Below are 17,354 nucleotides of genomic sequence, written 5' to 3'. Positions count from 1 at the left end.
GTTCACGGGAGTTATATTGAGCACCCTTGACAGTGACATCGGACAGCTTCATCCAAGCTCCTTCAAGGACTGTCAAAGAGGTCAGAGAGCATGCGAGAGATAAGAGATGGAAGTACTGACATTGATCGTCACTCATTGACGAAGGTTGTGATACACGAGATGCAATGAACTAATTGAAAGTACTAGCCGGATTCGAGGGTGTGAGTTAGAAATGATCTGGACGATAGTTATCTGGAGGGGCGACGTACGATAATTTGAATCAAAGCTTGTAAGTTGGGATTAAGTCGCGAAACGATCCAGTTGTCGATTGATGGAGAGTGCGAAGCGTGATGAAGATGGGATGGACGGATGAATGTTTCAATCTATTCTACTATGGAAAGCTCGCTGGATGGTTGTGGAATGCAGATCACGTCGGTAGTGCTCAGAGGTGAACTGAGAGAGATGTGCGCCTTTGTGTGACCCCCTAGACTATAATTGTGATCGATTGCATTAGTATTGTGAAACTCTGCGCTACGAAACGTTATAGTACTTGCTACCCGAGCAGACGCTGGAGATGTCAGAAACCCAGCCGCGTTGGACTTCAGTGAATGATGAATCGATGAATACTAGTACAGTAGTTGTAGTCAAGTTATGTTCTTTTATCTCACGTGATTAAAACAGATACGTTCATATCAGGTGACTGACAGATTATCTTCCATCCAACATGACCCTGCTCCGCAAGGTGAAATGAAGTCTAACACAGGGTTCCTCTCTCTCTCTGAAGAACTCCAGTTCTACATTCTATATTTCCTTCCCTACCGAGATATTATTCGTTGCACGTCTGTGAGCCACCAGTTTCTATGTTGATGTTATCATTGTCAAAGATGGAATTCTATTCTGACAATATTAATCCTCTTGCAGGTATGTAAGGCCCTTCGCCAGACATATGTGTCCTCCTCCGAGCTTCAGTACACCGTTGAACTCGGCGGCCAACATTTGATTCCCATCTCCAATACGGACTCAGACAACCACACACCTGTTTCCGAGCGCTTACAATACTTGAGGGACAGGGCTCACGCTTGGTTCAGAGTCGACATCCACTCTGCCAAAACAATTTCTATACCAAAGCCTTCCTATGTGGACAGTTTCATAGCCGATGGACATATTTACTGGTGGAACGAAGAAGATGACACGGCCACGATCAAACCAATACTCCCAAAGCCCTTACAACAAACAATCGAGCGTAACTGGTCTCCAGGAACATTATGTACAGTTACAAACTCAGCCATCATCCGTGTGTTGATGGACCCAGCACAGAACCTGATCGCCATCGTCTGTGTTGATGACGAGACACTCTTCGTCAGCCTTAGAGCCCTGGATGACGATAGTTTTCACCCCCAAGCTGCTGGACCAACATTGTCTCTGTCGGAGCTTCCCGGATACGACAACGAGGTGGATTCCGAGGGTATCGAGCTCAAGGTTATGGGGAGGCATATCGCTTTGCAGCGTGCTGCTTCGTACCATTGGACGTGGCAGCTGCAGATTTGGGACTGGCAGCACTCAACGACATCAGATGTGAGCTTTAGTCAGAAACCACTGAAAGACTCCACAGCTGACTCTCAATTTAGAGTGTCCTCAGCGAGGATTATTCACACGAGATTGATTTTTGTTTCCTCGGGAACGATAGATTGCTCGTTGTCACTGACAATTTGAAACTCTATTCAATCGAGGACATGTCCAAGACACCAGAACTACTAGCGTCTTTGTGTCCGTTCAACCGCTGAGAGCATGTCTCCTTCCGGCCGACGGTATTGCGTGTAGCTCAAAACCGCGGATGCAAGCCCAACCTATGATGTACACCTCAGATCCTAAACACCGACTACTCTGCATTACCGCGCACACGCATACGTCGTCTACCGTCTACATCATTTCTACTAGGATTTTCTTCGATCTTGCCGAAACGGCAGTAGCAATGCCAATACCGTGGAAATGCTGGGGTCCTTCAAACACTCGTATTTTCCAGTGCCCACTGGAACACAAAGTTCACGTTAGCGGGAATCGGGTTCTGCAGACATTCCCGGTCAGCACGTCGGACTCGGGCCCTAACGAATATGTGTTACATCTGATGGACTTCAGCCCGCTAGCTGTAACAAACAGGCGGGGTCTAGGACAAGTGGCGACAAAGCCATCTACATTAAACGTCGCTGATCTAGAGTGTATGCATGACAGTTGTGAGGAGCACTTGACGACCTTCCTGCCTTACGTCGAAGTCGTATTGGACAGGAAGTTCGCTATCAGCGATTTGGAGAACATATGGATAGATAAGGATAGGATTTATTTGCTCTCGGACAAGCTCGAGGTCATTGACGTTTAGAACGGCCCATGATAGATCGTCAACATTGTTTAGACTGTAATACCTATGTGCTAGAAGGAATGACTATCTTCGTCTATACCTGTCTAGGGCAGACCATAGTCTATATGTCACTCATGTGGATATCGGATTTCCCTGGGATCATGCCTTGTTGCGTTTTCCAGTCCACCCGGCTCATTTACACGGAATGCCCTGATAGATGGGTCTAAGGCGGTACATAGGGTCTAAAGGTTAAGTATTGAAGCCTGTCGATGATCTATCTTCATAACCGGTTACTAATTGTCCGCTCTAAACATCGATGACCTCAAGCGTGGTCAACGTACGCATCCAATCTGTGTTGAGTAAGTAAATTCTATCCTTATCGATCCACATGGCTTTTAACTTGTCAAAACTGAACTTCCGGTCAGATACGACCTCGACATAAGGTAGGGACGTTGAAATTGTCAAGCTCTCCATAAACTTGCCAGTGACATTAATGGTAGATGCCTCTTTCACCACGCGTCCTAGACCCCGCCTGTTCGTCACAGCTAGCGGGCTGAAATCCATGATATGCAACACATATTCGTTAGAGTTCGAGTCTGACGTGCCGACCGGGAATGCCTGCAGAACCCGATTCCCGCAAACGTGGACTTTGCATGAATAATGGTGCTCAAAAATACGAGCGTTTGAAGGGCCCCAGTGGTTCCACGGTATTGGTGTTGCCGCTGCCGTTTCGTCGACGTCGAAGAAAACCCTCGTGGAAATGATGAAGACTCGAGTGGGAAAGGATGCGATAAGGCATATTAGTCGATGTTTAGCGTCCGAGGTGTACACTGTTTGTTGGGTATGCGACAGCGAGTGGTGCTCAGTATCATCCATCGGAAGGAGACACTGTATGTACGACAATGGGAGGGGCGACAGGAAGGATGCCAGTAATCGTGGCGTCTGGGATATGTCCTCGATCGAATAAAGCTTCAAATTATTATTGGCGACAACCAGTATTCTATTGTTTCCGAGGAAACAAAACCCGATTCCATGTACTGTTGTGACGCCGAGGACGCTCTAGATAGAGAATCAACTGTCACGACTTCCAACAATTTCTAACCGAAGCTCACATTGGATGTCGTTGAATGTTGCCAGTCCCAAATCTGCAGCTGCCACATATTCTCGTGGTAAATCCCAGCTCCATGACCAACCGCAACCTCGACAGAGCGCTGCAAAGCAATATGCCTCCCGAAACCTCTGAGCTTCGCACTTGTTGTCTGAACGCGGTTGTCATCGTATCCAGGCGGCCCCGATAGATACAGTGTCCGTCCAGCAGCGTGGGGGTGAGCACTATCACGATCCAGTGCTTCAAGGTCGATGTAGAGTGTCTCATCACTCTCGTGATCAACCTTATACACGACGGCTTTCAGGTTTTGTGCTGGGTCCATGAATACATCGAGGTTGGTTGAGTTTGGAACTGAACACAACGTTCCTGGAGACCAGTTGCGCTGGATTGTTTGTTGTGAGGGTTTTGGCAATATTGGAACGATTGTGGCCAAGTCTTCCTCTTGGTCCCATAAGTAGAGATGTCCATCGGTGACATATCTTTGCTCAGAGTACGATTCTACAGTGACGGTTTCAAAAGAGTGAAAGTCGACATTGAACCATGCGTGAGCTTTGTCCCTCAAGAGTTGTAGGCGCCTGAAAATAGGACTGTGATTGTGCGTGTTCGGGACAGGGAGCAACCCTTGGCCGCTGAATTCAACGATGTACCGGAGCTCGGAGGAATACATGTACGTCTGGCGAAAGGCCTTGCATACCTGCATGAGGACTGTCAGTATATACTGTGTAAGTCCAAAATTATGACCCACGGATGCACAACGAAGAATATCTCGACAAGAAAGGAAGCTCATAATGTAAAATAGGAGTTCTTCAGCAAGAATCTGAACCCCTGCTTTAGGCTGCATTTCGTGGACCACCCTCTTCACCAGGTGAGATGGGCAAGTAGTCGTCTCGACCATCTGATACGAGTGAGAAGTCATGGAAACGATTCGAGCGCCCAGCATGAAAACTGCCTCTAGAATGCCGTAAATCGGTGTGACGAAAACATCCCGCTGGGGACTGGGCGCTAGTCGGTACTCTGAGTATGTCAGTCCTCATGCATGGGAGTACAGACTAGATCGTGGAACTACAATGCGGCTGTAAAAATAGTTTAACAGATACCGAAGACAGCCTGCAGAAGCACAAATATAAGATCCACATTGAAGATATAGTTTGATGATGAAGTAGAAAGGACAGTGCGTTACCATCAGTCCGATGTTCCGAGCATAGGAAAACTGCTTTGCGTGCCCTCCAGGTACTCGTACCTGTTCCTGGACAGTGAAGACAGGAGAGGATGCTGCCACGTTCGCACGCAAGAGAGGTCCAAAGGTTCAACATTCTGCAAGCTGAGATCAAACATAAACAGCATGTTGATACAAAAAAAGACTCACTGCTTTTCACTTTAAGGTGTATCATCCAGAGACGTTAAACAGTTAGGAGGAGATACACATAGATACACACCGTAACTTGGAAGTGCACATGTCGCCTTAGCTCTTGAGCTCACCGTTTTACATTACTGCCGAGCGTCGATTAGAAAGATGATTAGATAGGACAAGATCGATAGGGTCTGTCATCTCCGGATGTGTTATGCGGTGGCTCGAGAATTCTACATATAGATAACACTATTCTCGACGTTGACGATCAGCAAAGTGAATATGGGACTTCGGACGCGTGACCAGCGATACGGTGGGACGCACTCGATCTATGGCATGAGGCTAGTGTACTAGTCTACGCCTTAGTGTTAGCTTTTTGTGGACAGAAATAAAACCAAATGCATTATCGATCCGATGGTGATCTAATTTGCATATCGCAGTGACAGAACGTGACTGGTTGAAGCTGCTTGGGCAAAGTCTTCTTTTTATTCGAAATATCGACCCGAACCTAGCAGAAAGAGGGTTCGAGGATGATCTGTATGGCAGGTGGACCATAGCAGCTCACGGAACGAAATGGACGTCGAAGTTCTGCCGGTGAGAGAGGCGTCAAGCGGAAATGTGAAAGTGATTAACAAATCTTGCATTTATTAGAGCCTGAGCGAGATGCAATCCTGCTGAAAGAAGTGGTGGACGAGCACAACGAAAAAGAGCGTAATCAAGTAAAATTGACCTTGCAAGTCGTAGTACGAAGTAAGAAAGACGAGTTATGAAACTCAGGAACATAATGTAGGACTACAGATGTGGGACTAATACTCACATTATGATGGCCATCAAGAGTCAAGACTCCAGGAAGTATAGCTCCATGGTTCACGAAATATCTGAGTGACGGTGATCGATCCACGTATTAACACCGACTGAGCGAATGAGTTATCTAGACATGGGTTCAAGTTGATGAGCATGAGCTCAACCTTCGGTCCTTCAAGTTGTGCAGTAGGTTGGGATCTACTACGTAGCATCTCTTCGAATCACAGCAAGTTGTTAATGTCAGCAAGCGGACTTTGAAACCATTTGTCTCGAAAACTGCGATTCAAATCGTCAACACATAAGTACAGCTGTACAGGGTTGTTCCACGTATCCAAATTCCTGAGTGAGTCATTTTGTTATGGCAATGGAGCCTCCGAGGAGGGTGATAATGAAAGCGTTGTACTTGGGGTTCAATAGTCAGTCGTCGCCACTATCACTGACACGATCGCGAGTGCGCCTGTCAAGAAGGCGCTCTGGATTATCATAGGTGCACGCAGTGATGGATCCGTTGCCACTACTTGATTTGTAACTCTACCTGCGTGTAGCTAGCTAGCCTCCTTCAGCGAGTGTTTGGACTGTTTATGGGTGAAAGCTAACGACCTTGTGCATGAGAGGCGATCGATGATTGATCGTATCATTGTGTGATGGTTTGAGCCAAAGGGTCTGTTCGTTTCACCTGCATCAACTGTGGAGATCACGATAATCGAATTGATTCGGGACCTACAGTGATTATCATCTATAGTTAGGTAATTTTGGAACACACCGCGTCCAAACCACTTTCTAATCCGAATTCCAAGTGCGCCCATTTCCCGCGTAACTTAATCTGAAATCACCAACCAATCAACGGGTCTCAACGCTTGCCATTCATTGGTGGCCTAGTAAGCCCTCTACCTCACCTTCAGGTAAGTGTCGCTTGTTATCGCATGAGGGCTCAGAGAATTCACAATCAACTTGATCAGTCAGGTGCGGTATCTCGGTTCATGGTTTCTGGCCGCGCTGAGATGCTGACTGAGAAGCCCTTTCAGAAATATGAACGACACTTAGCGCCGAGTGCTCCTTGGCATCTGTCAAACGCCCCACGAGTTTCCTGAGTCTCCTAGCGTGATGTCTTTCTGTCCAAGTTCAGAGGACTCAAGGGAGTTAGTGTATAAGCCATTCAATTTTTTACCCACAGATCAGGTACGGATTCCCAGCCTCCATCACGAAGCCCATCAGGAACTTCGAAACATCGCTACCGTGATCATCTTTGCGCAACTATGACTGACGCGGCTGAATAAGGGGTTATAGCCACGTAAGCACTTCACCATATTAGGCGACGGGATTTGATGGTTTTGGCTGTGCATGCATTGTTTACGTGCCTCAAACAGGGTTAACCTTATCGGTTTGTCCAATGACGGATCCGACATCAACTGCCAGTGTCTTCCTGACACTCAAGCGTAAGATCGGGGGTCTGAAGTTATGGCACGCGTAAGCATAATATAAAGGTACTAATAGCCCCACTCAATTTGTAATTTTTTTCGTCCAGTTTATTTTGTTACGAGCAAATAGCGCTCGGGTGTCCACTGTCGCTAAAGTAATAACAGGTAACACTCAGCTCGTGTCTCTCTACTCATCGTAAGTCTAGCAGTTCGAAAGTCCTAGTGGGTTTCTCATCTTCAACTGACACTTTCAACAGGGATGGCCAGGATGCGCTGGAAGCTCCCAGTCACACAACAAGAAACCATCACTTGCTACGATGACTTGGGCAATCCAAAAACGCACGGTGTAGAGCAGAGATATGTCAGCCCTACCACTGGGATCTGTCGAAAGCTCGTCGTGCAAGCCGTCACTCCCTCCGGGCAAATCCGAAGTCGCCATCAGCAACCACACCAACCAGGCAAGCAAAATCGCCATATGGCTGCTAGCCAATTCCCCCATACGAGGGTGGATCATTTTTAAATGGATAGCCGTATGGCTTTGGTTCACGTTGAAGCTCTTCTGGTCAGTCGTCTGGCTACTTGCACAACTTTTCTTTCCTATCGATTTGGCGGATGACACTGGGGAGGATACGGACGTGTATAACAGTGGATACTACAAACCGTATGCTCGCGGGTTCCAGGGTCAGCTATGGGCAGCTCGTTCGCCTATGGAGTATTCTTCCCGCATTATCGAGGAGGGCGAGATGGATATCCCTACACATACCCTTTATCCTCGACTTCTTCTGATTCGCGACCCCATCCGAAATGAGTGGGTCTCATGTGCAGATCGCGACACCATCATCCGTACCAAATTTATTGCCATCTCTTACCGCGCCGTTGATGCCTTCACTCGAGGCCCAGATCAGGAGACAGAAAAGGCTCAGTTCATAGAGGAGGTTCGTGCAGCGGTGCTCGAACAGAAATACGATGCGTATTGGCTCGACTTGGAGTGTATAGGAGAGACGCCGTCGGAGAAGAATCTGGATTTGTACTGCATGGCGGATGTCTACCGTGGAGCAGAGGTGACTTTGATCATGCTTGGCAAATCTGCGGCTGGGGAGAACGAGTGCTGGAGAGGCTGGGGCGAACGGGTGTGGACTATGCCAGAAGCCCTCCTGAGCTCTCGCCTTTGCTACAAGTTCCGAGATCGAGAAGTGGTTACGCCGTTGTCGTTGTTTGAGCTGGCCAACCTGGCCTATACAAACTATGATATCGAACAGGCTATCATCAATGCATACAGCGGGAAGGATCCGCTTGAGAGGCTGGAGCGCTTGACGCTGTTAAAATCAGCTATATGGCGGCGCGGTACGGCAGCTCTAGCACCAGGTGTTGCTCCTCCACCACCAAAGCTGGATATGATAGGCGAGAAGTCTGTCACCAGTGGGGCGTACAAGGCTGAGCGTGTGTATGCGCTGATGGGCTTTTTTGAGCACCGTATTCAGCCAAACCGCTCGGAGGATGATTTGCACGCTCTTGTGAGGCTGTCAATGGCCAACGACAACGACCGTATCGCTGAGCGCATGGTATCCATGTTGCCCTCGACCATCACCAAGACGGCATGTTGGTACTCTGACGACGATATCTACAGTGCCAACCTTTGGGATATTCTACCGGAGATCCAGGTCGCTGGTATCACAGAGAATGGAGCTCTTGTGGTTGATGGGTGTCGGGCGGCATCCATCAGGTGGAAAGATTTCCCAGAGGTTGCGTTTGTGACCACAGATTCGTTGAGGAGGACTATTATCGGTTTCATTCCGTATCTCTCGTGGCCAACTCTTATCGTCGGGCTAGGTGTTCTTATGATCAGCCGAGCGGGAGCCATCGCGCTCATCGTAATCGGAATCGTGCTCCTCATTATTTCCCCTCGACTGTTCGTTTTCAGTCAATCTGGACGTATTGTCGACGCACAACCATGGTTCATCGGAGTGAAAGGGGTCGTCAGTATCAAAGAAGTGGAGAAGCACTTGTACGGTGGCGCGAGAGGACACTTCCCAAGAATGTATTTTACGCCGAGCGGATCACAGTTCTCGATTCCAGAACGAGGCATGGACCGGGGAGGTTCGCTCAGACAATACGACTATGCCAAACTAGCGGATACTGGACCAGATGCGGGACACATCTATACGCTCATCGACACGTACTCGTCGACGATGTACTATTTCCGTGCGGAGCGACCGCCGACGGTGTGTATATTCGCTGGACGGGAGGGAGGGCTTGGGAGGTTTGTGCTGTGTTCGGAGAAGTGTAATATCAATGAGCTGCATAAGGAGACCGTGTTGAGGATGCCGACGGAGATCAGTCAGAAAATGGAGTTGTCTGGATGGATCGCGCTTGGATGAGATTATTTTGCTAGAACCTTTCACTATCTTTTGCTGAGATCTTCCACTATCCTTGAACATGTACTTTACTGATACCCTTTATTATCTAGTTTTATAGCAACATATTATGCCGTGAAATGTTATCGCTTGATGTGACTCTTGTTAAGACCCATAATAATGAACACTTCGACTCAGATAATCCTCTGGCGTCTGGATTCGAGCGTTATAGGATCCTGACTGTTCCAGGGCTCACGCGCCACGTCTAAGACTCTGAATGTCGTGTAGAAAAACGCAGATTACGCCCGGGACGCCGATCTGACACCAATATAGACATTGGCGAGTACTAGGAGTACTCAGTACTCAGGAGTGCTGACCTAATTGGAAATTTGTTTCTTACCAGCTTCCCACTCACTGATCCGATGACGGTTGGCCGACTTGTCAAGGGAGTGGACCACGAAATGAGGCCTAAAACAGTATTCCTGTTTCTTGCTGAAGAACTCCTGGTTTACATTCTAAGTTTCCTTTCTTGCAGAGATATTCTTCGTTGCACATCAGATCTGTGAGTCGTTGTCGTTGCCCTAGACGAAATCCTATACTGAATCACTAGTTCTTCCAGGTATGTAAGACCTTTCGGCAGGCGTACATGTCCTCCTCTGAGCTCCAGTACATCGTCGAACTCAGCGGCCAACGCTTGCTCCCTGTCTCTAATTTGGACGATCACACCCCTATTTCCGAGCGCTTACAACGCTTGAGGGATCAAGCCCACGCATGGTTCAAGTTTAACGCCTATTCCTTCCAAACAGTTATCTCACCAGCATTCCGTTTTCCTGAGTCAAAATACGTCTCTGGTGAATATCTCTACTTGTGGAACCACTCTAGTGACTTGGTCACCATCAGCCCAATACCATCTAAACTCTCACAACAGGACAATCGAGCACGACTGGTCAGCAAGAACGATATGTCCATTTCCCCAGGCAGCGAAGCGTGATGTATTGATGGACCCAGCACAAAATCTGTTCGTCATCGTGTACGACGTTAACAACACTACCAACATTTACTTAGCGACTTTGGATGATGGTCGTGTTCACCCTCACGCTGCTGGACCGGCGTTGGTTCTTGGGCTGCCCGAATATCTGCCCGGATATTCAACGCGCGCGAAGCTCAAGTGTTATGGGAGGCATATTGCTTTGCGGCGCCGCTACTCTTACATCAATATAGCTGGGACGTCGACTGTGCAGTGGCAGCTGCAAATTTGGGACTGGCAGCACTCGACGACATCCAGCGTGAGTCTTTAAGTTTATAGTCAGAATTAGTTGAGAAATTGACAGTTAATTTTGAATTTAGAGCATCCTGTGCGGTATACTATACGAACCATTCTTCGACGAAGCTGGTTTTAATTTTCTCGGAAACGACAGGTTGCTCGTTGCCTCCGATGATCTGAAGCTGTATTCATTTGAGGATATGTCCAAGACACCACAATTACTGGCGTGTTTCCTGTTGCCTTTCCCAATGTTGGACATATTGTTCATCTCTTCGGTTGAGCATAGCTATAGCTCACAGCCGCAGACACAAGCCCAGTACACCGAAGACCCTGAACATAGATTGCTATGCCTTCGCTCGGTGACCGATAAACGAATGATCTTCTTCATCTCCACGAAGATTTTCTTCGATGTCGACGAAACGACGGCAATAACGCCAATACCGTGGAATGATTGGGGCCCTGCACATGTTCGCGTTTTGAAGCACAAAAATCATGCATTCAACGTTCACGTCCGCGGGAATCGAGTTTTGCTGGTGTCCAGGATGATGTTAGAGGCGCATGAATATGAGTTGCGTATGATGGACTTTAGCCCGCTGGCCGTGGCGAATAGGCGGGGTCTAGGACGAGTGGTGAAAGAGCGAACTACGATAGTCCAAAGTGGCCCCGATTCCGAGTGGCACTGAGAAATCAGGGGACGGGATAACTCACCACTGCTTGACGATTGAAACGTCTCTGCCTTACGTCGAGGTAGTATCGGATAGAAAGATTGGTGGTGGCCCTCATGGGTGGTTGGAGGATGCATGGATGGATAAGGATAAGATTTATTTGCTGCAAATCGTGGTGGGATACTGGAAGAAGTGTCCTAGACAACTTGAAGTTATTGACATTTAGAGGTACTAGGGCTGTATAAGTCTGTGCAGAATGTTATCAGGCGACGAAAAAGCGTGGGCATCGCCATTCATATCGGCGACGACTTTAAGATTCTGAAAGTTGAAGATCCAGAAACGAACCTCTGAGTAGCCTTTGAATCAAAGTGAGGCTGGTGCTTGGCAGTACTCAGGGGCGCTGACCCAATTGGAATTTCCATTTTTCAACTTAGCCGGTTTTAATTTTCTCGGAAACGACAGGTTGCTCGTTGTCGCCAATGATTTGAAGCTGTATCCATGTGAAGATATATCCGAGACGCCACAATTGCTGGCATGTTTCCTGTTGCCTTTCCCGTTGGTAGACATAGAGTCTATCACTCCGGCTGGGCAAAACTATAGCTCACAGCCGCAGCCACAGCTGCAAGCCCAGTATACCTCAGACCCTGAACATAGACTGCTATGCCTTGCCTCAACTAATGACCAAACTTTGACCTTGTTCATGTCCACGAAGATTTTCTTCGATGTCGACGAAGCAACAGCGATAACGCCAATACCGTGGAATGATTGGGGCCCTGCACATGTTCGCGTTTTGAAGCACAAAAATCATGCATTCAACGTTCACGTCCGCGGGAATCGAGTTTTGCTGGCGTCCAAGATGTCAGAGACACATGAATATGATGGACTTTAGCCCGTTGGCCGTGACGAATAGGCGGGGTCTAGGACGAGTGGTGAAAGCGAACTACTAGTACGATACTCCAAACTCGCTCCAATTCCGAGTGGTCAGGGATGACTCAGCAGTGCTTGACGGTTGAAACGTCTCTGCCTTACGTCGAGGTAGTATCGGGTAGGAAGATCAGTTGTAGGTGGTTGCAGGATGCATTGATGGATAAGGATAGGATTTATTTGCTGCTGACGTGGTGGGGTACTCGTGAAGAAGTGTTTAAACAGTTTGAGGTTATTGACATTTAGAGGTACTAGGGCTATGTAAGTCTGTGCAGAATGTTATCGGCGACGACAAGCAAACGTGGGCATCGCCATTCATATCGGCGACAAGTTTAGTACGCAGTAGCAGGAAGTGATAAGCAGCCGAAGCGAACAACACGAGCGCTTGATAGAGCCAGCTACTAGATCCAGTGAAAGGGAAACCCACGATTATATTGACTCGCATGACGTCCATATGGCCGATTATTACGCTTAAACTGCCTAAACCCTTCGGGCCTTCTGGTTCTGGCCCTTCTGGCACTTCTTTCATCTCCATTTATTTCAATTTTCTGACCGACTTGTTGTTTATTCCGACGTGAAACAGATTGAAACCTCTACAGGCCCTGTTTAGCCGCTGGCAGGGCTGGCACCTAGGAGAGGAGTTCTAGCAGCTTGTAGCTGTGCCACAGGAGGTCGGGGCCTCTATATCAACCTTGAACTGCTCTTCAAGTTCAGGTCGTCCTTTTCAACTGGTCCAACGTCGTCGGACTCGTTCGAAACTCATCTTACTATCACCACCATCTCAATATGGCACCGGCCGTGCCCAAGAAAGCCCAAAAACTTGGGCGTGCTCTTAAATCCGCAGCCCGTTTCCCGGGCCGTGGTAGCGGTCGAAACCACTACTCTCCCTCTCCAGGCGAGCAACCAGTCGTCTTCCTTCGCGTTCAAGTCATCGGCTGTCGTGGCCTCGCCAGGGCTCGAAACGGCGCACAGGCAAAGGAGGGCGACCTCAATCCGTGAGTCTGCTAGTCTCGCATCCATACACACGACCCTGATCTTTGCTATCATGTGATTATAGCTTGGTCGTCGTTTCCCTCCTGAATAATCGACACCACACTCCTGTCCTCAAACGCGCTCCTAACCCAGTCTATGCAGCTAAAGACGCAACCTTCGACTTTCCTATTTATCTCTCTCTTGCTGATAGGCTAGGGTCCGTTGAACTAGTTGTCTGGGACAAGGATACCTTGAAGTTGAAGAAGGAATACGTTGGCGAAGTCGCGCTCACTCTCGACTCCTGGTTTCGGGATGTCGACGGCGAACTGCTTGTCAATGACCTAAGTTTCTCAGCTCAAACTAATCAGGTGCGTTCCTTTCCGCTGTATTCATGAAGGCTTGGTATTGATATAAGGCTGCAGTCACGCTCTGTAAACCTCGTATCGACACGTGCAAATACGCATGCATCTGGAATGGCAGTAATCAAACTCGGCTTCGTTGCACCCCCTGGTGCACAATCCCCAATGGCTTTTGAGCGAGTCTTTGCTGAACTCGTAAAGCGATCCCGTCCGAGTCTCGTTTCTGCCCCTCCAGTACGTCTCGCGTGTTTCTTCTTCCTTTCCAGATTAACTCATTCATCTCCCATAGACAGAAGGTATCGGCACCCTACGATCTCATTTGACAGGCCCAGCATATGAAGACGATGGTGGAATTAGTTCTGACGAGGAAGAGCGTGACGACGACGTTGTAGAGGAAGGAGAGGAGGACGAGAACGAAGACCTCGTCCTCCACCTTTCCCGTCTTTACCTCTCCCCATCTCTCTTACAAGATCAGACTCACAAGAACGGAGAACCGGAGACAGCACATCCCACAGTGGCACCCTACGACCTCCCGCGTCTTTATCTTCCTTCCCCGACACTCTCTCACGTTGAACCCGAGGAACAGGAGCCTGGGACTGCACATCCGTTATCTCCTGTTCCGACCACTACACCTATCACAACTCCGCCTACGGCCAACACCACGTCTGCCTCGAAAAGCAGACTCCCAAAACTCTTCCCCCGCCGGCCTAATCTCCTCACTTCACCATCCTACGACACGAATGTTCCTCACACGGACCGCTCGCATCGACGGTCAGTGAGTGCGGGTGCTATTGTTCCCCTCCCCTCTCCCGTATCACCAGGTCCTTCTAGTGCCGTGTATCAGACACAGAAAAAGATCTTCCGAAAATCTTGGTCAAGCAAAAAGGTAGATTACAACTTTTCAACTGCAAACTCGAACGATATAGTCGGGATCGTGATGCTCGAGATACAAGGCGCGACTGACTTGCCTAAGTTGAAGAACAGTGCGTTTGAACTCATTATCGTTTACTTCCAGTGTTGACTCCTTGTTGCAGTGACCCGCACCGGCTTTGACATGGACCCCTTCGTAGTGATCTCTTTCTCCAAAAAGATTTTTCGTACGCGTATAATCCGACACTCCCTCAACCCCACCTGGGACGAGAAACTCCTCTTCCACGTCCGTCGATACGAGACATCATTCAAGGTCCAAATGACGGTCCTTGACTGGGATAAGCTATCGAGTAATGACCACGTGGGCGATGCATGGTTAGACGTCGGCGAATTGGTGAGAGACGCGCCGCAGCCTGATCCACGGACGGGGCTTCATGCAGATGTGTGTGGGGAGAATGATGCGAAAGGAAGTGGAGAAGGAAGGGAGATGAAGCAGTTTTGTTTGCCCCTAACGACGGCGAAGGAGATGCCTTGGGAGGCGAAGCATAATCCTACTATTTCCTTCCGGTACGTTTCGACTTATTGTCTACTGTCCTCGTCTTTTTAACTTTCGTGACAGAGCAAAGTTCCAGCCCTATGCCGAGCTTCGTCAGCGCTTCTGGGCACAGTATCTGAAGCAGTACGATACGGATGATACCGGTTCTATATCGCATGTGGAGCTCACATCCATGCTCGATTCTCTCGGCTCGACACTCTCTGCGCAGACTATCGACTCATTCTTCACTCGCCACCGCAAACGACCAGCAGAAGATGAACTAACGATCGAAGAATCGATCCAATGTCTAGAAACAGAGCTCGTACGACCAACATGCGAAAAGAAGAGGATCGATACCATAGACACCTTCATGGACAGAGATAACAGTGCATCTGCATCAGAATCTATCACACCTGGAGAAGAACTTGGATTACACCTAGCGTTTGGACGGCCGTTCTTGGGCAGCTTGGATTTCTCAGGTCCGCCATTGGGCGCGATATTGGGGGAAGAGTCGCCTACAGATTTAGGAAGGTCGCTGTTTGTGACGGAGTCGAACGATAGTCCGTTGTTGAGCGTTTGTGTCCCGGAGCCTTCGTCGGCGGCATCGACGCCTGATGGATCTAGATCCAATAACACGATGCAGGACTCTGCTTCGTCGTCTGACCCTGACGATGCGACTTCAGCCAAAGCGTCCTCCTTAGATACCTTTGAGCGGGTTATTAATATCAAGAATTGCCCGTTGTGCCATCGACCGAGGCTGAACTCGAAGGCGGAGATGGACATCATCACGCATCTGGCTATATGTGCGAGTCAGGATTGGGCCAAGGTTGATAGGATTGTGGTAGGAAATTTCGTGACTGCGAGTCAGGCGCAGAGGAAGTGGTATACGAAGGTTATTTCGAAGGTGTCGAATGGGAATTATAGGATTGGAGCTGTGAGTACTATAGCTTATTGTCTTGGTTGGGTCGTGCTGATGATGCATCTCTCAGAACTCGGCGAATATCATCGTGCAGAATCGGATGACGGGGCAGTTGCAGGAGGAGAAGATGCAGGTGTATGTTCGGCTTGGAATTCGGTTATTGTATAAGGGTGCCAGAGGGAGGATGGAGGGCGCACGAGGTTCGCATATTCATATTCATATCCGTCATTATTCCTAACTCGACTTGTTTTAGCTCGTCGCCTTCTCAAGTCGTTATCCATCAAACAAGGCGCCAAATACGACTCACCAGAATCAGTCCGCCATATCCCGAGTTTCATCGAGTTCCATGGACTTAAAGTCGAGGAGATTTTGGAGCCGATCAGTTCTTTCAGTATGTTTCTCACCTCTCCTAAGCATACCCCGCTAATCTCATTTTGATTTGTCAGAAACCTTCAACGATTTCTTCTACCGTAAACTCAAGCCTTCTGCCAGACCCGTCGAAAGCCCTGACGACCCCCGCCGCCTTGTCAGTGCCGCTGACTGCCGTCTCATGGTCTTTGAAACCGTATCCGAAGCTACAAAGCTCTGGATAAAGGGCCGCGAGTTCAGCATTGCGAGATTACTGGGCGATGTGTATCGCGATGAGGCGGAGAGATACGTAGGTGGGCCTCTGGCGATTTTCAGACTCGCACCACAGGATTATCATCGGTTCCATGTTCCTGTGGATGGGAGGATTGGGGAGATTAAGGATGTGAAGGGGGAGTATTATACCGTGAATGTGGGTGGTTTATCTTTGTTTTGATCGAGTGGGGACTAATGCATGGAAGGGTGGTTAGCCTCAAGCGATTCGGAGCGCGTTGGATGTCTATGGAGAAAATGTGAGAAAGATCGTACCTATTGATAGTCCACAGTTTGGACGGGTCATGGTGGTTTGCGTTGGTGCGATGATGGTGGGGAGTATCAAGACAACTGTTGAAGAGGGACAGGATGTCAAGCGCGGTCAAGAGCTTGGATATTTTGCCTTTGGTGCGCAATTTCTTTCTGTATTCCGTGTACTCGTTTTCTAAGTGAATGTATCATTACAGGGGGCTCGACGATCGTCGTTTTATTCGAGCGGGGAGCAGTGGAATGGGATGAAGATCTAGTGATTAATGGTAGAGCGTGTTTGGAGACGTTGGTTAGAGTGGGGATGGGGATTGGGACTTGTAGGCGGCATGGCCCAAGTAATATGCATCACAGTGGTAGGGTATGACCTTGCGTACATCGTATGGATATGACAGACGACAAGAGCGATACTAATATACATATATCATGATCACTAACTTAACTTATATTTCGTTGAGTATTCAATTGAAGTGTGGGGCATTGTTCTAGATATTTATAGCTTCGATAAACTTTATTTTGTATCCAATCTGAAACTGAAGCGGTGTGAGCATAGCCCCGATGTCATCATCACTACAGGCTATGTCAAGCTGTATCCTA

At 48.5% G+C, this 17,354-nt stretch overlaps 5 protein-coding genes across 5 annotated transcripts; 4 read left to right on the top strand and 1 right to left on the bottom strand.

Moving 5' to 3' along the window:
* The first annotated feature begins 691 nt into the window (after nucleotides 1-691).
* DFJ58DRAFT_804613 (uncharacterized protein) lies at nucleotides 692-2,764 on the top strand. The gene is made up of 4 exons (XM_041391043.1): nucleotides 692-822; nucleotides 901-1,554; nucleotides 1,608-1,714; nucleotides 1,738-2,764. The coding sequence occupies exons 1-4, from the start codon at nucleotides 727-729 to the stop codon at nucleotides 2,351-2,353; spliced, it is 1,473 nt and encodes a 490-aa protein (XP_041240306.1). The 5' UTR covers nucleotides 692-726; the 3' UTR covers nucleotides 2,354-2,764.
* Nucleotides 2,493-4,451, bottom strand: DFJ58DRAFT_39295 (uncharacterized protein). The gene is made up of 3 exons (XM_041380172.1): nucleotides 4,186-4,451; nucleotides 3,445-4,134; nucleotides 2,493-3,391 (listed from the first exon to the last, which is right to left on the bottom strand). The coding sequence occupies exons 1-3, from the start codon at nucleotides 4,378-4,380 to the stop codon at nucleotides 2,639-2,641; spliced, it is 1,638 nt and encodes a 545-aa protein (XP_041240305.1). The 5' UTR covers nucleotides 4,381-4,451; the 3' UTR covers nucleotides 2,493-2,638.
* A 2,643-nt stretch (nucleotides 4,452-7,094) lies between these two features.
* DFJ58DRAFT_39212 (uncharacterized protein) lies at nucleotides 7,095-9,434 on the top strand. Its single transcript, XM_041380170.1, has 2 exons — nucleotides 7,095-7,206; nucleotides 7,268-9,434. The coding sequence occupies exon 2, from the start codon at nucleotides 7,370-7,372 to the stop codon at nucleotides 9,386-9,388; it is 2,019 nt and encodes a 672-aa protein (XP_041240304.1). The 5' UTR covers nucleotides 7,095-7,206; nucleotides 7,268-7,369; the 3' UTR covers nucleotides 9,389-9,434.
* Nucleotides 9,435-9,783: 349 nt separating this feature from the next.
* Nucleotides 9,784-11,311, top strand: DFJ58DRAFT_747905 (uncharacterized protein; the record flags this gene model as incomplete). The annotated part of the gene is made up of 4 exons (XM_041387560.1): nucleotides 9,784-9,926; nucleotides 9,984-10,310; nucleotides 10,342-10,650; nucleotides 10,712-11,311. Exons 2-4 carry the CDS (start codon nucleotides 10,011-10,013, stop codon nucleotides 11,309-11,311), a joined length of 1,209 nt encoding a protein of 402 aa, XP_041240303.1. The 5' UTR covers nucleotides 9,784-9,926; nucleotides 9,984-10,010.
* A 1,293-nt stretch (nucleotides 11,312-12,604) lies between these two features.
* DFJ58DRAFT_804599 (phosphatidylserine decarboxylase-domain-containing protein) lies at nucleotides 12,605-17,269 on the top strand. Its single transcript, XM_041391042.1, has 11 exons — nucleotides 12,605-13,212; nucleotides 13,275-13,557; nucleotides 13,612-13,782; nucleotides 13,838-14,531; nucleotides 14,583-14,985; nucleotides 15,038-15,887; nucleotides 15,943-16,072; nucleotides 16,126-16,263; nucleotides 16,319-16,650; nucleotides 16,709-16,898; nucleotides 16,958-17,269. Exons 1-11 carry the CDS (start codon nucleotides 13,004-13,006, stop codon nucleotides 17,122-17,124), a joined length of 3,567 nt encoding a protein of 1,188 aa, XP_041240302.1. The 5' UTR covers nucleotides 12,605-13,003; the 3' UTR covers nucleotides 17,125-17,269.
* Nucleotides 17,270-17,354: the final 85 nt, after the last annotated feature.

Source organism: Suillus subalutaceus, assembly GCF_016647625.1.
Source record: "Suillus subalutaceus strain FC151 chromosome Unknown DFJ58scaffold_109, whole genome shotgun sequence".
In the NCBI taxonomy this organism is placed as follows: domain Eukaryota; kingdom Fungi; phylum Basidiomycota; class Agaricomycetes; order Boletales; family Suillaceae; genus Suillus; species Suillus subalutaceus.
This window is presented reverse-complemented; position numbering and strand designations above follow the sequence as displayed.

Bases quoted from the DNA above. Each gene is read 5' to 3' on its own strand.
- DFJ58DRAFT_804613 (XM_041391043.1), top strand. From the start codon at position 727: ATGAAGTCTAACACAGGGTTCCTCTCTCTCTCTGAAGAACTCCAGTTC. The intron at 823-900 runs GTGAGCCACCAG...ATCCTCTTGCAG, and splicing joins ATATTATTCGTTGCACGTCT to GTATGTAAGGCCCTTCGCCA. The intron at 1,555-1,607 runs GTGAGCTTTAGT...CTCTCAATTTAG, and splicing joins AGCACTCAACGACATCAGAT to AGTGTCCTCAGCGAGGATTA.
- DFJ58DRAFT_39295 (XM_041380172.1), bottom strand. From the start codon at position 4,380: ATGCTGGGCGCTCGAATCGTTTCCATGACTTCTCACTCGTATCAGATG. The intron at 4,135-4,185 runs GTGGGTCATAAT...GTCCTCATGCAG, and splicing joins ATATTCTTCGTTGTGCATCC to GTATGCAAGGCCTTTCGCCA. The intron at 3,392-3,444 runs GTGAGCTTCGGT...TTCTCTATCTAG, and splicing joins AACATTCAACGACATCCAAT to AGCGTCCTCGGCGTCACAAC.
- DFJ58DRAFT_39212 (XM_041380170.1), top strand. From the start codon at position 7,370: ATGTCAGCCCTACCACTGGGATCTGTCGAAAGCTCGTCGTGCAAGCCG.
- DFJ58DRAFT_804599 (XM_041391042.1), top strand. From the start codon at position 13,004: ATGGCACCGGCCGTGCCCAAGAAAGCCCAAAAACTTGGGCGTGCTCTT. The intron at 13,213-13,274 runs GTGAGTCTGCTA...ATGTGATTATAG, and splicing joins AAGGAGGGCGACCTCAATCC to CTTGGTCGTCGTTTCCCTCC. The intron at 16,264-16,318 runs GTATGTTTCTCA...TTGATTTGTCAG, and splicing joins GGAGCCGATCAGTTCTTTCA to AAACCTTCAACGATTTCTTC.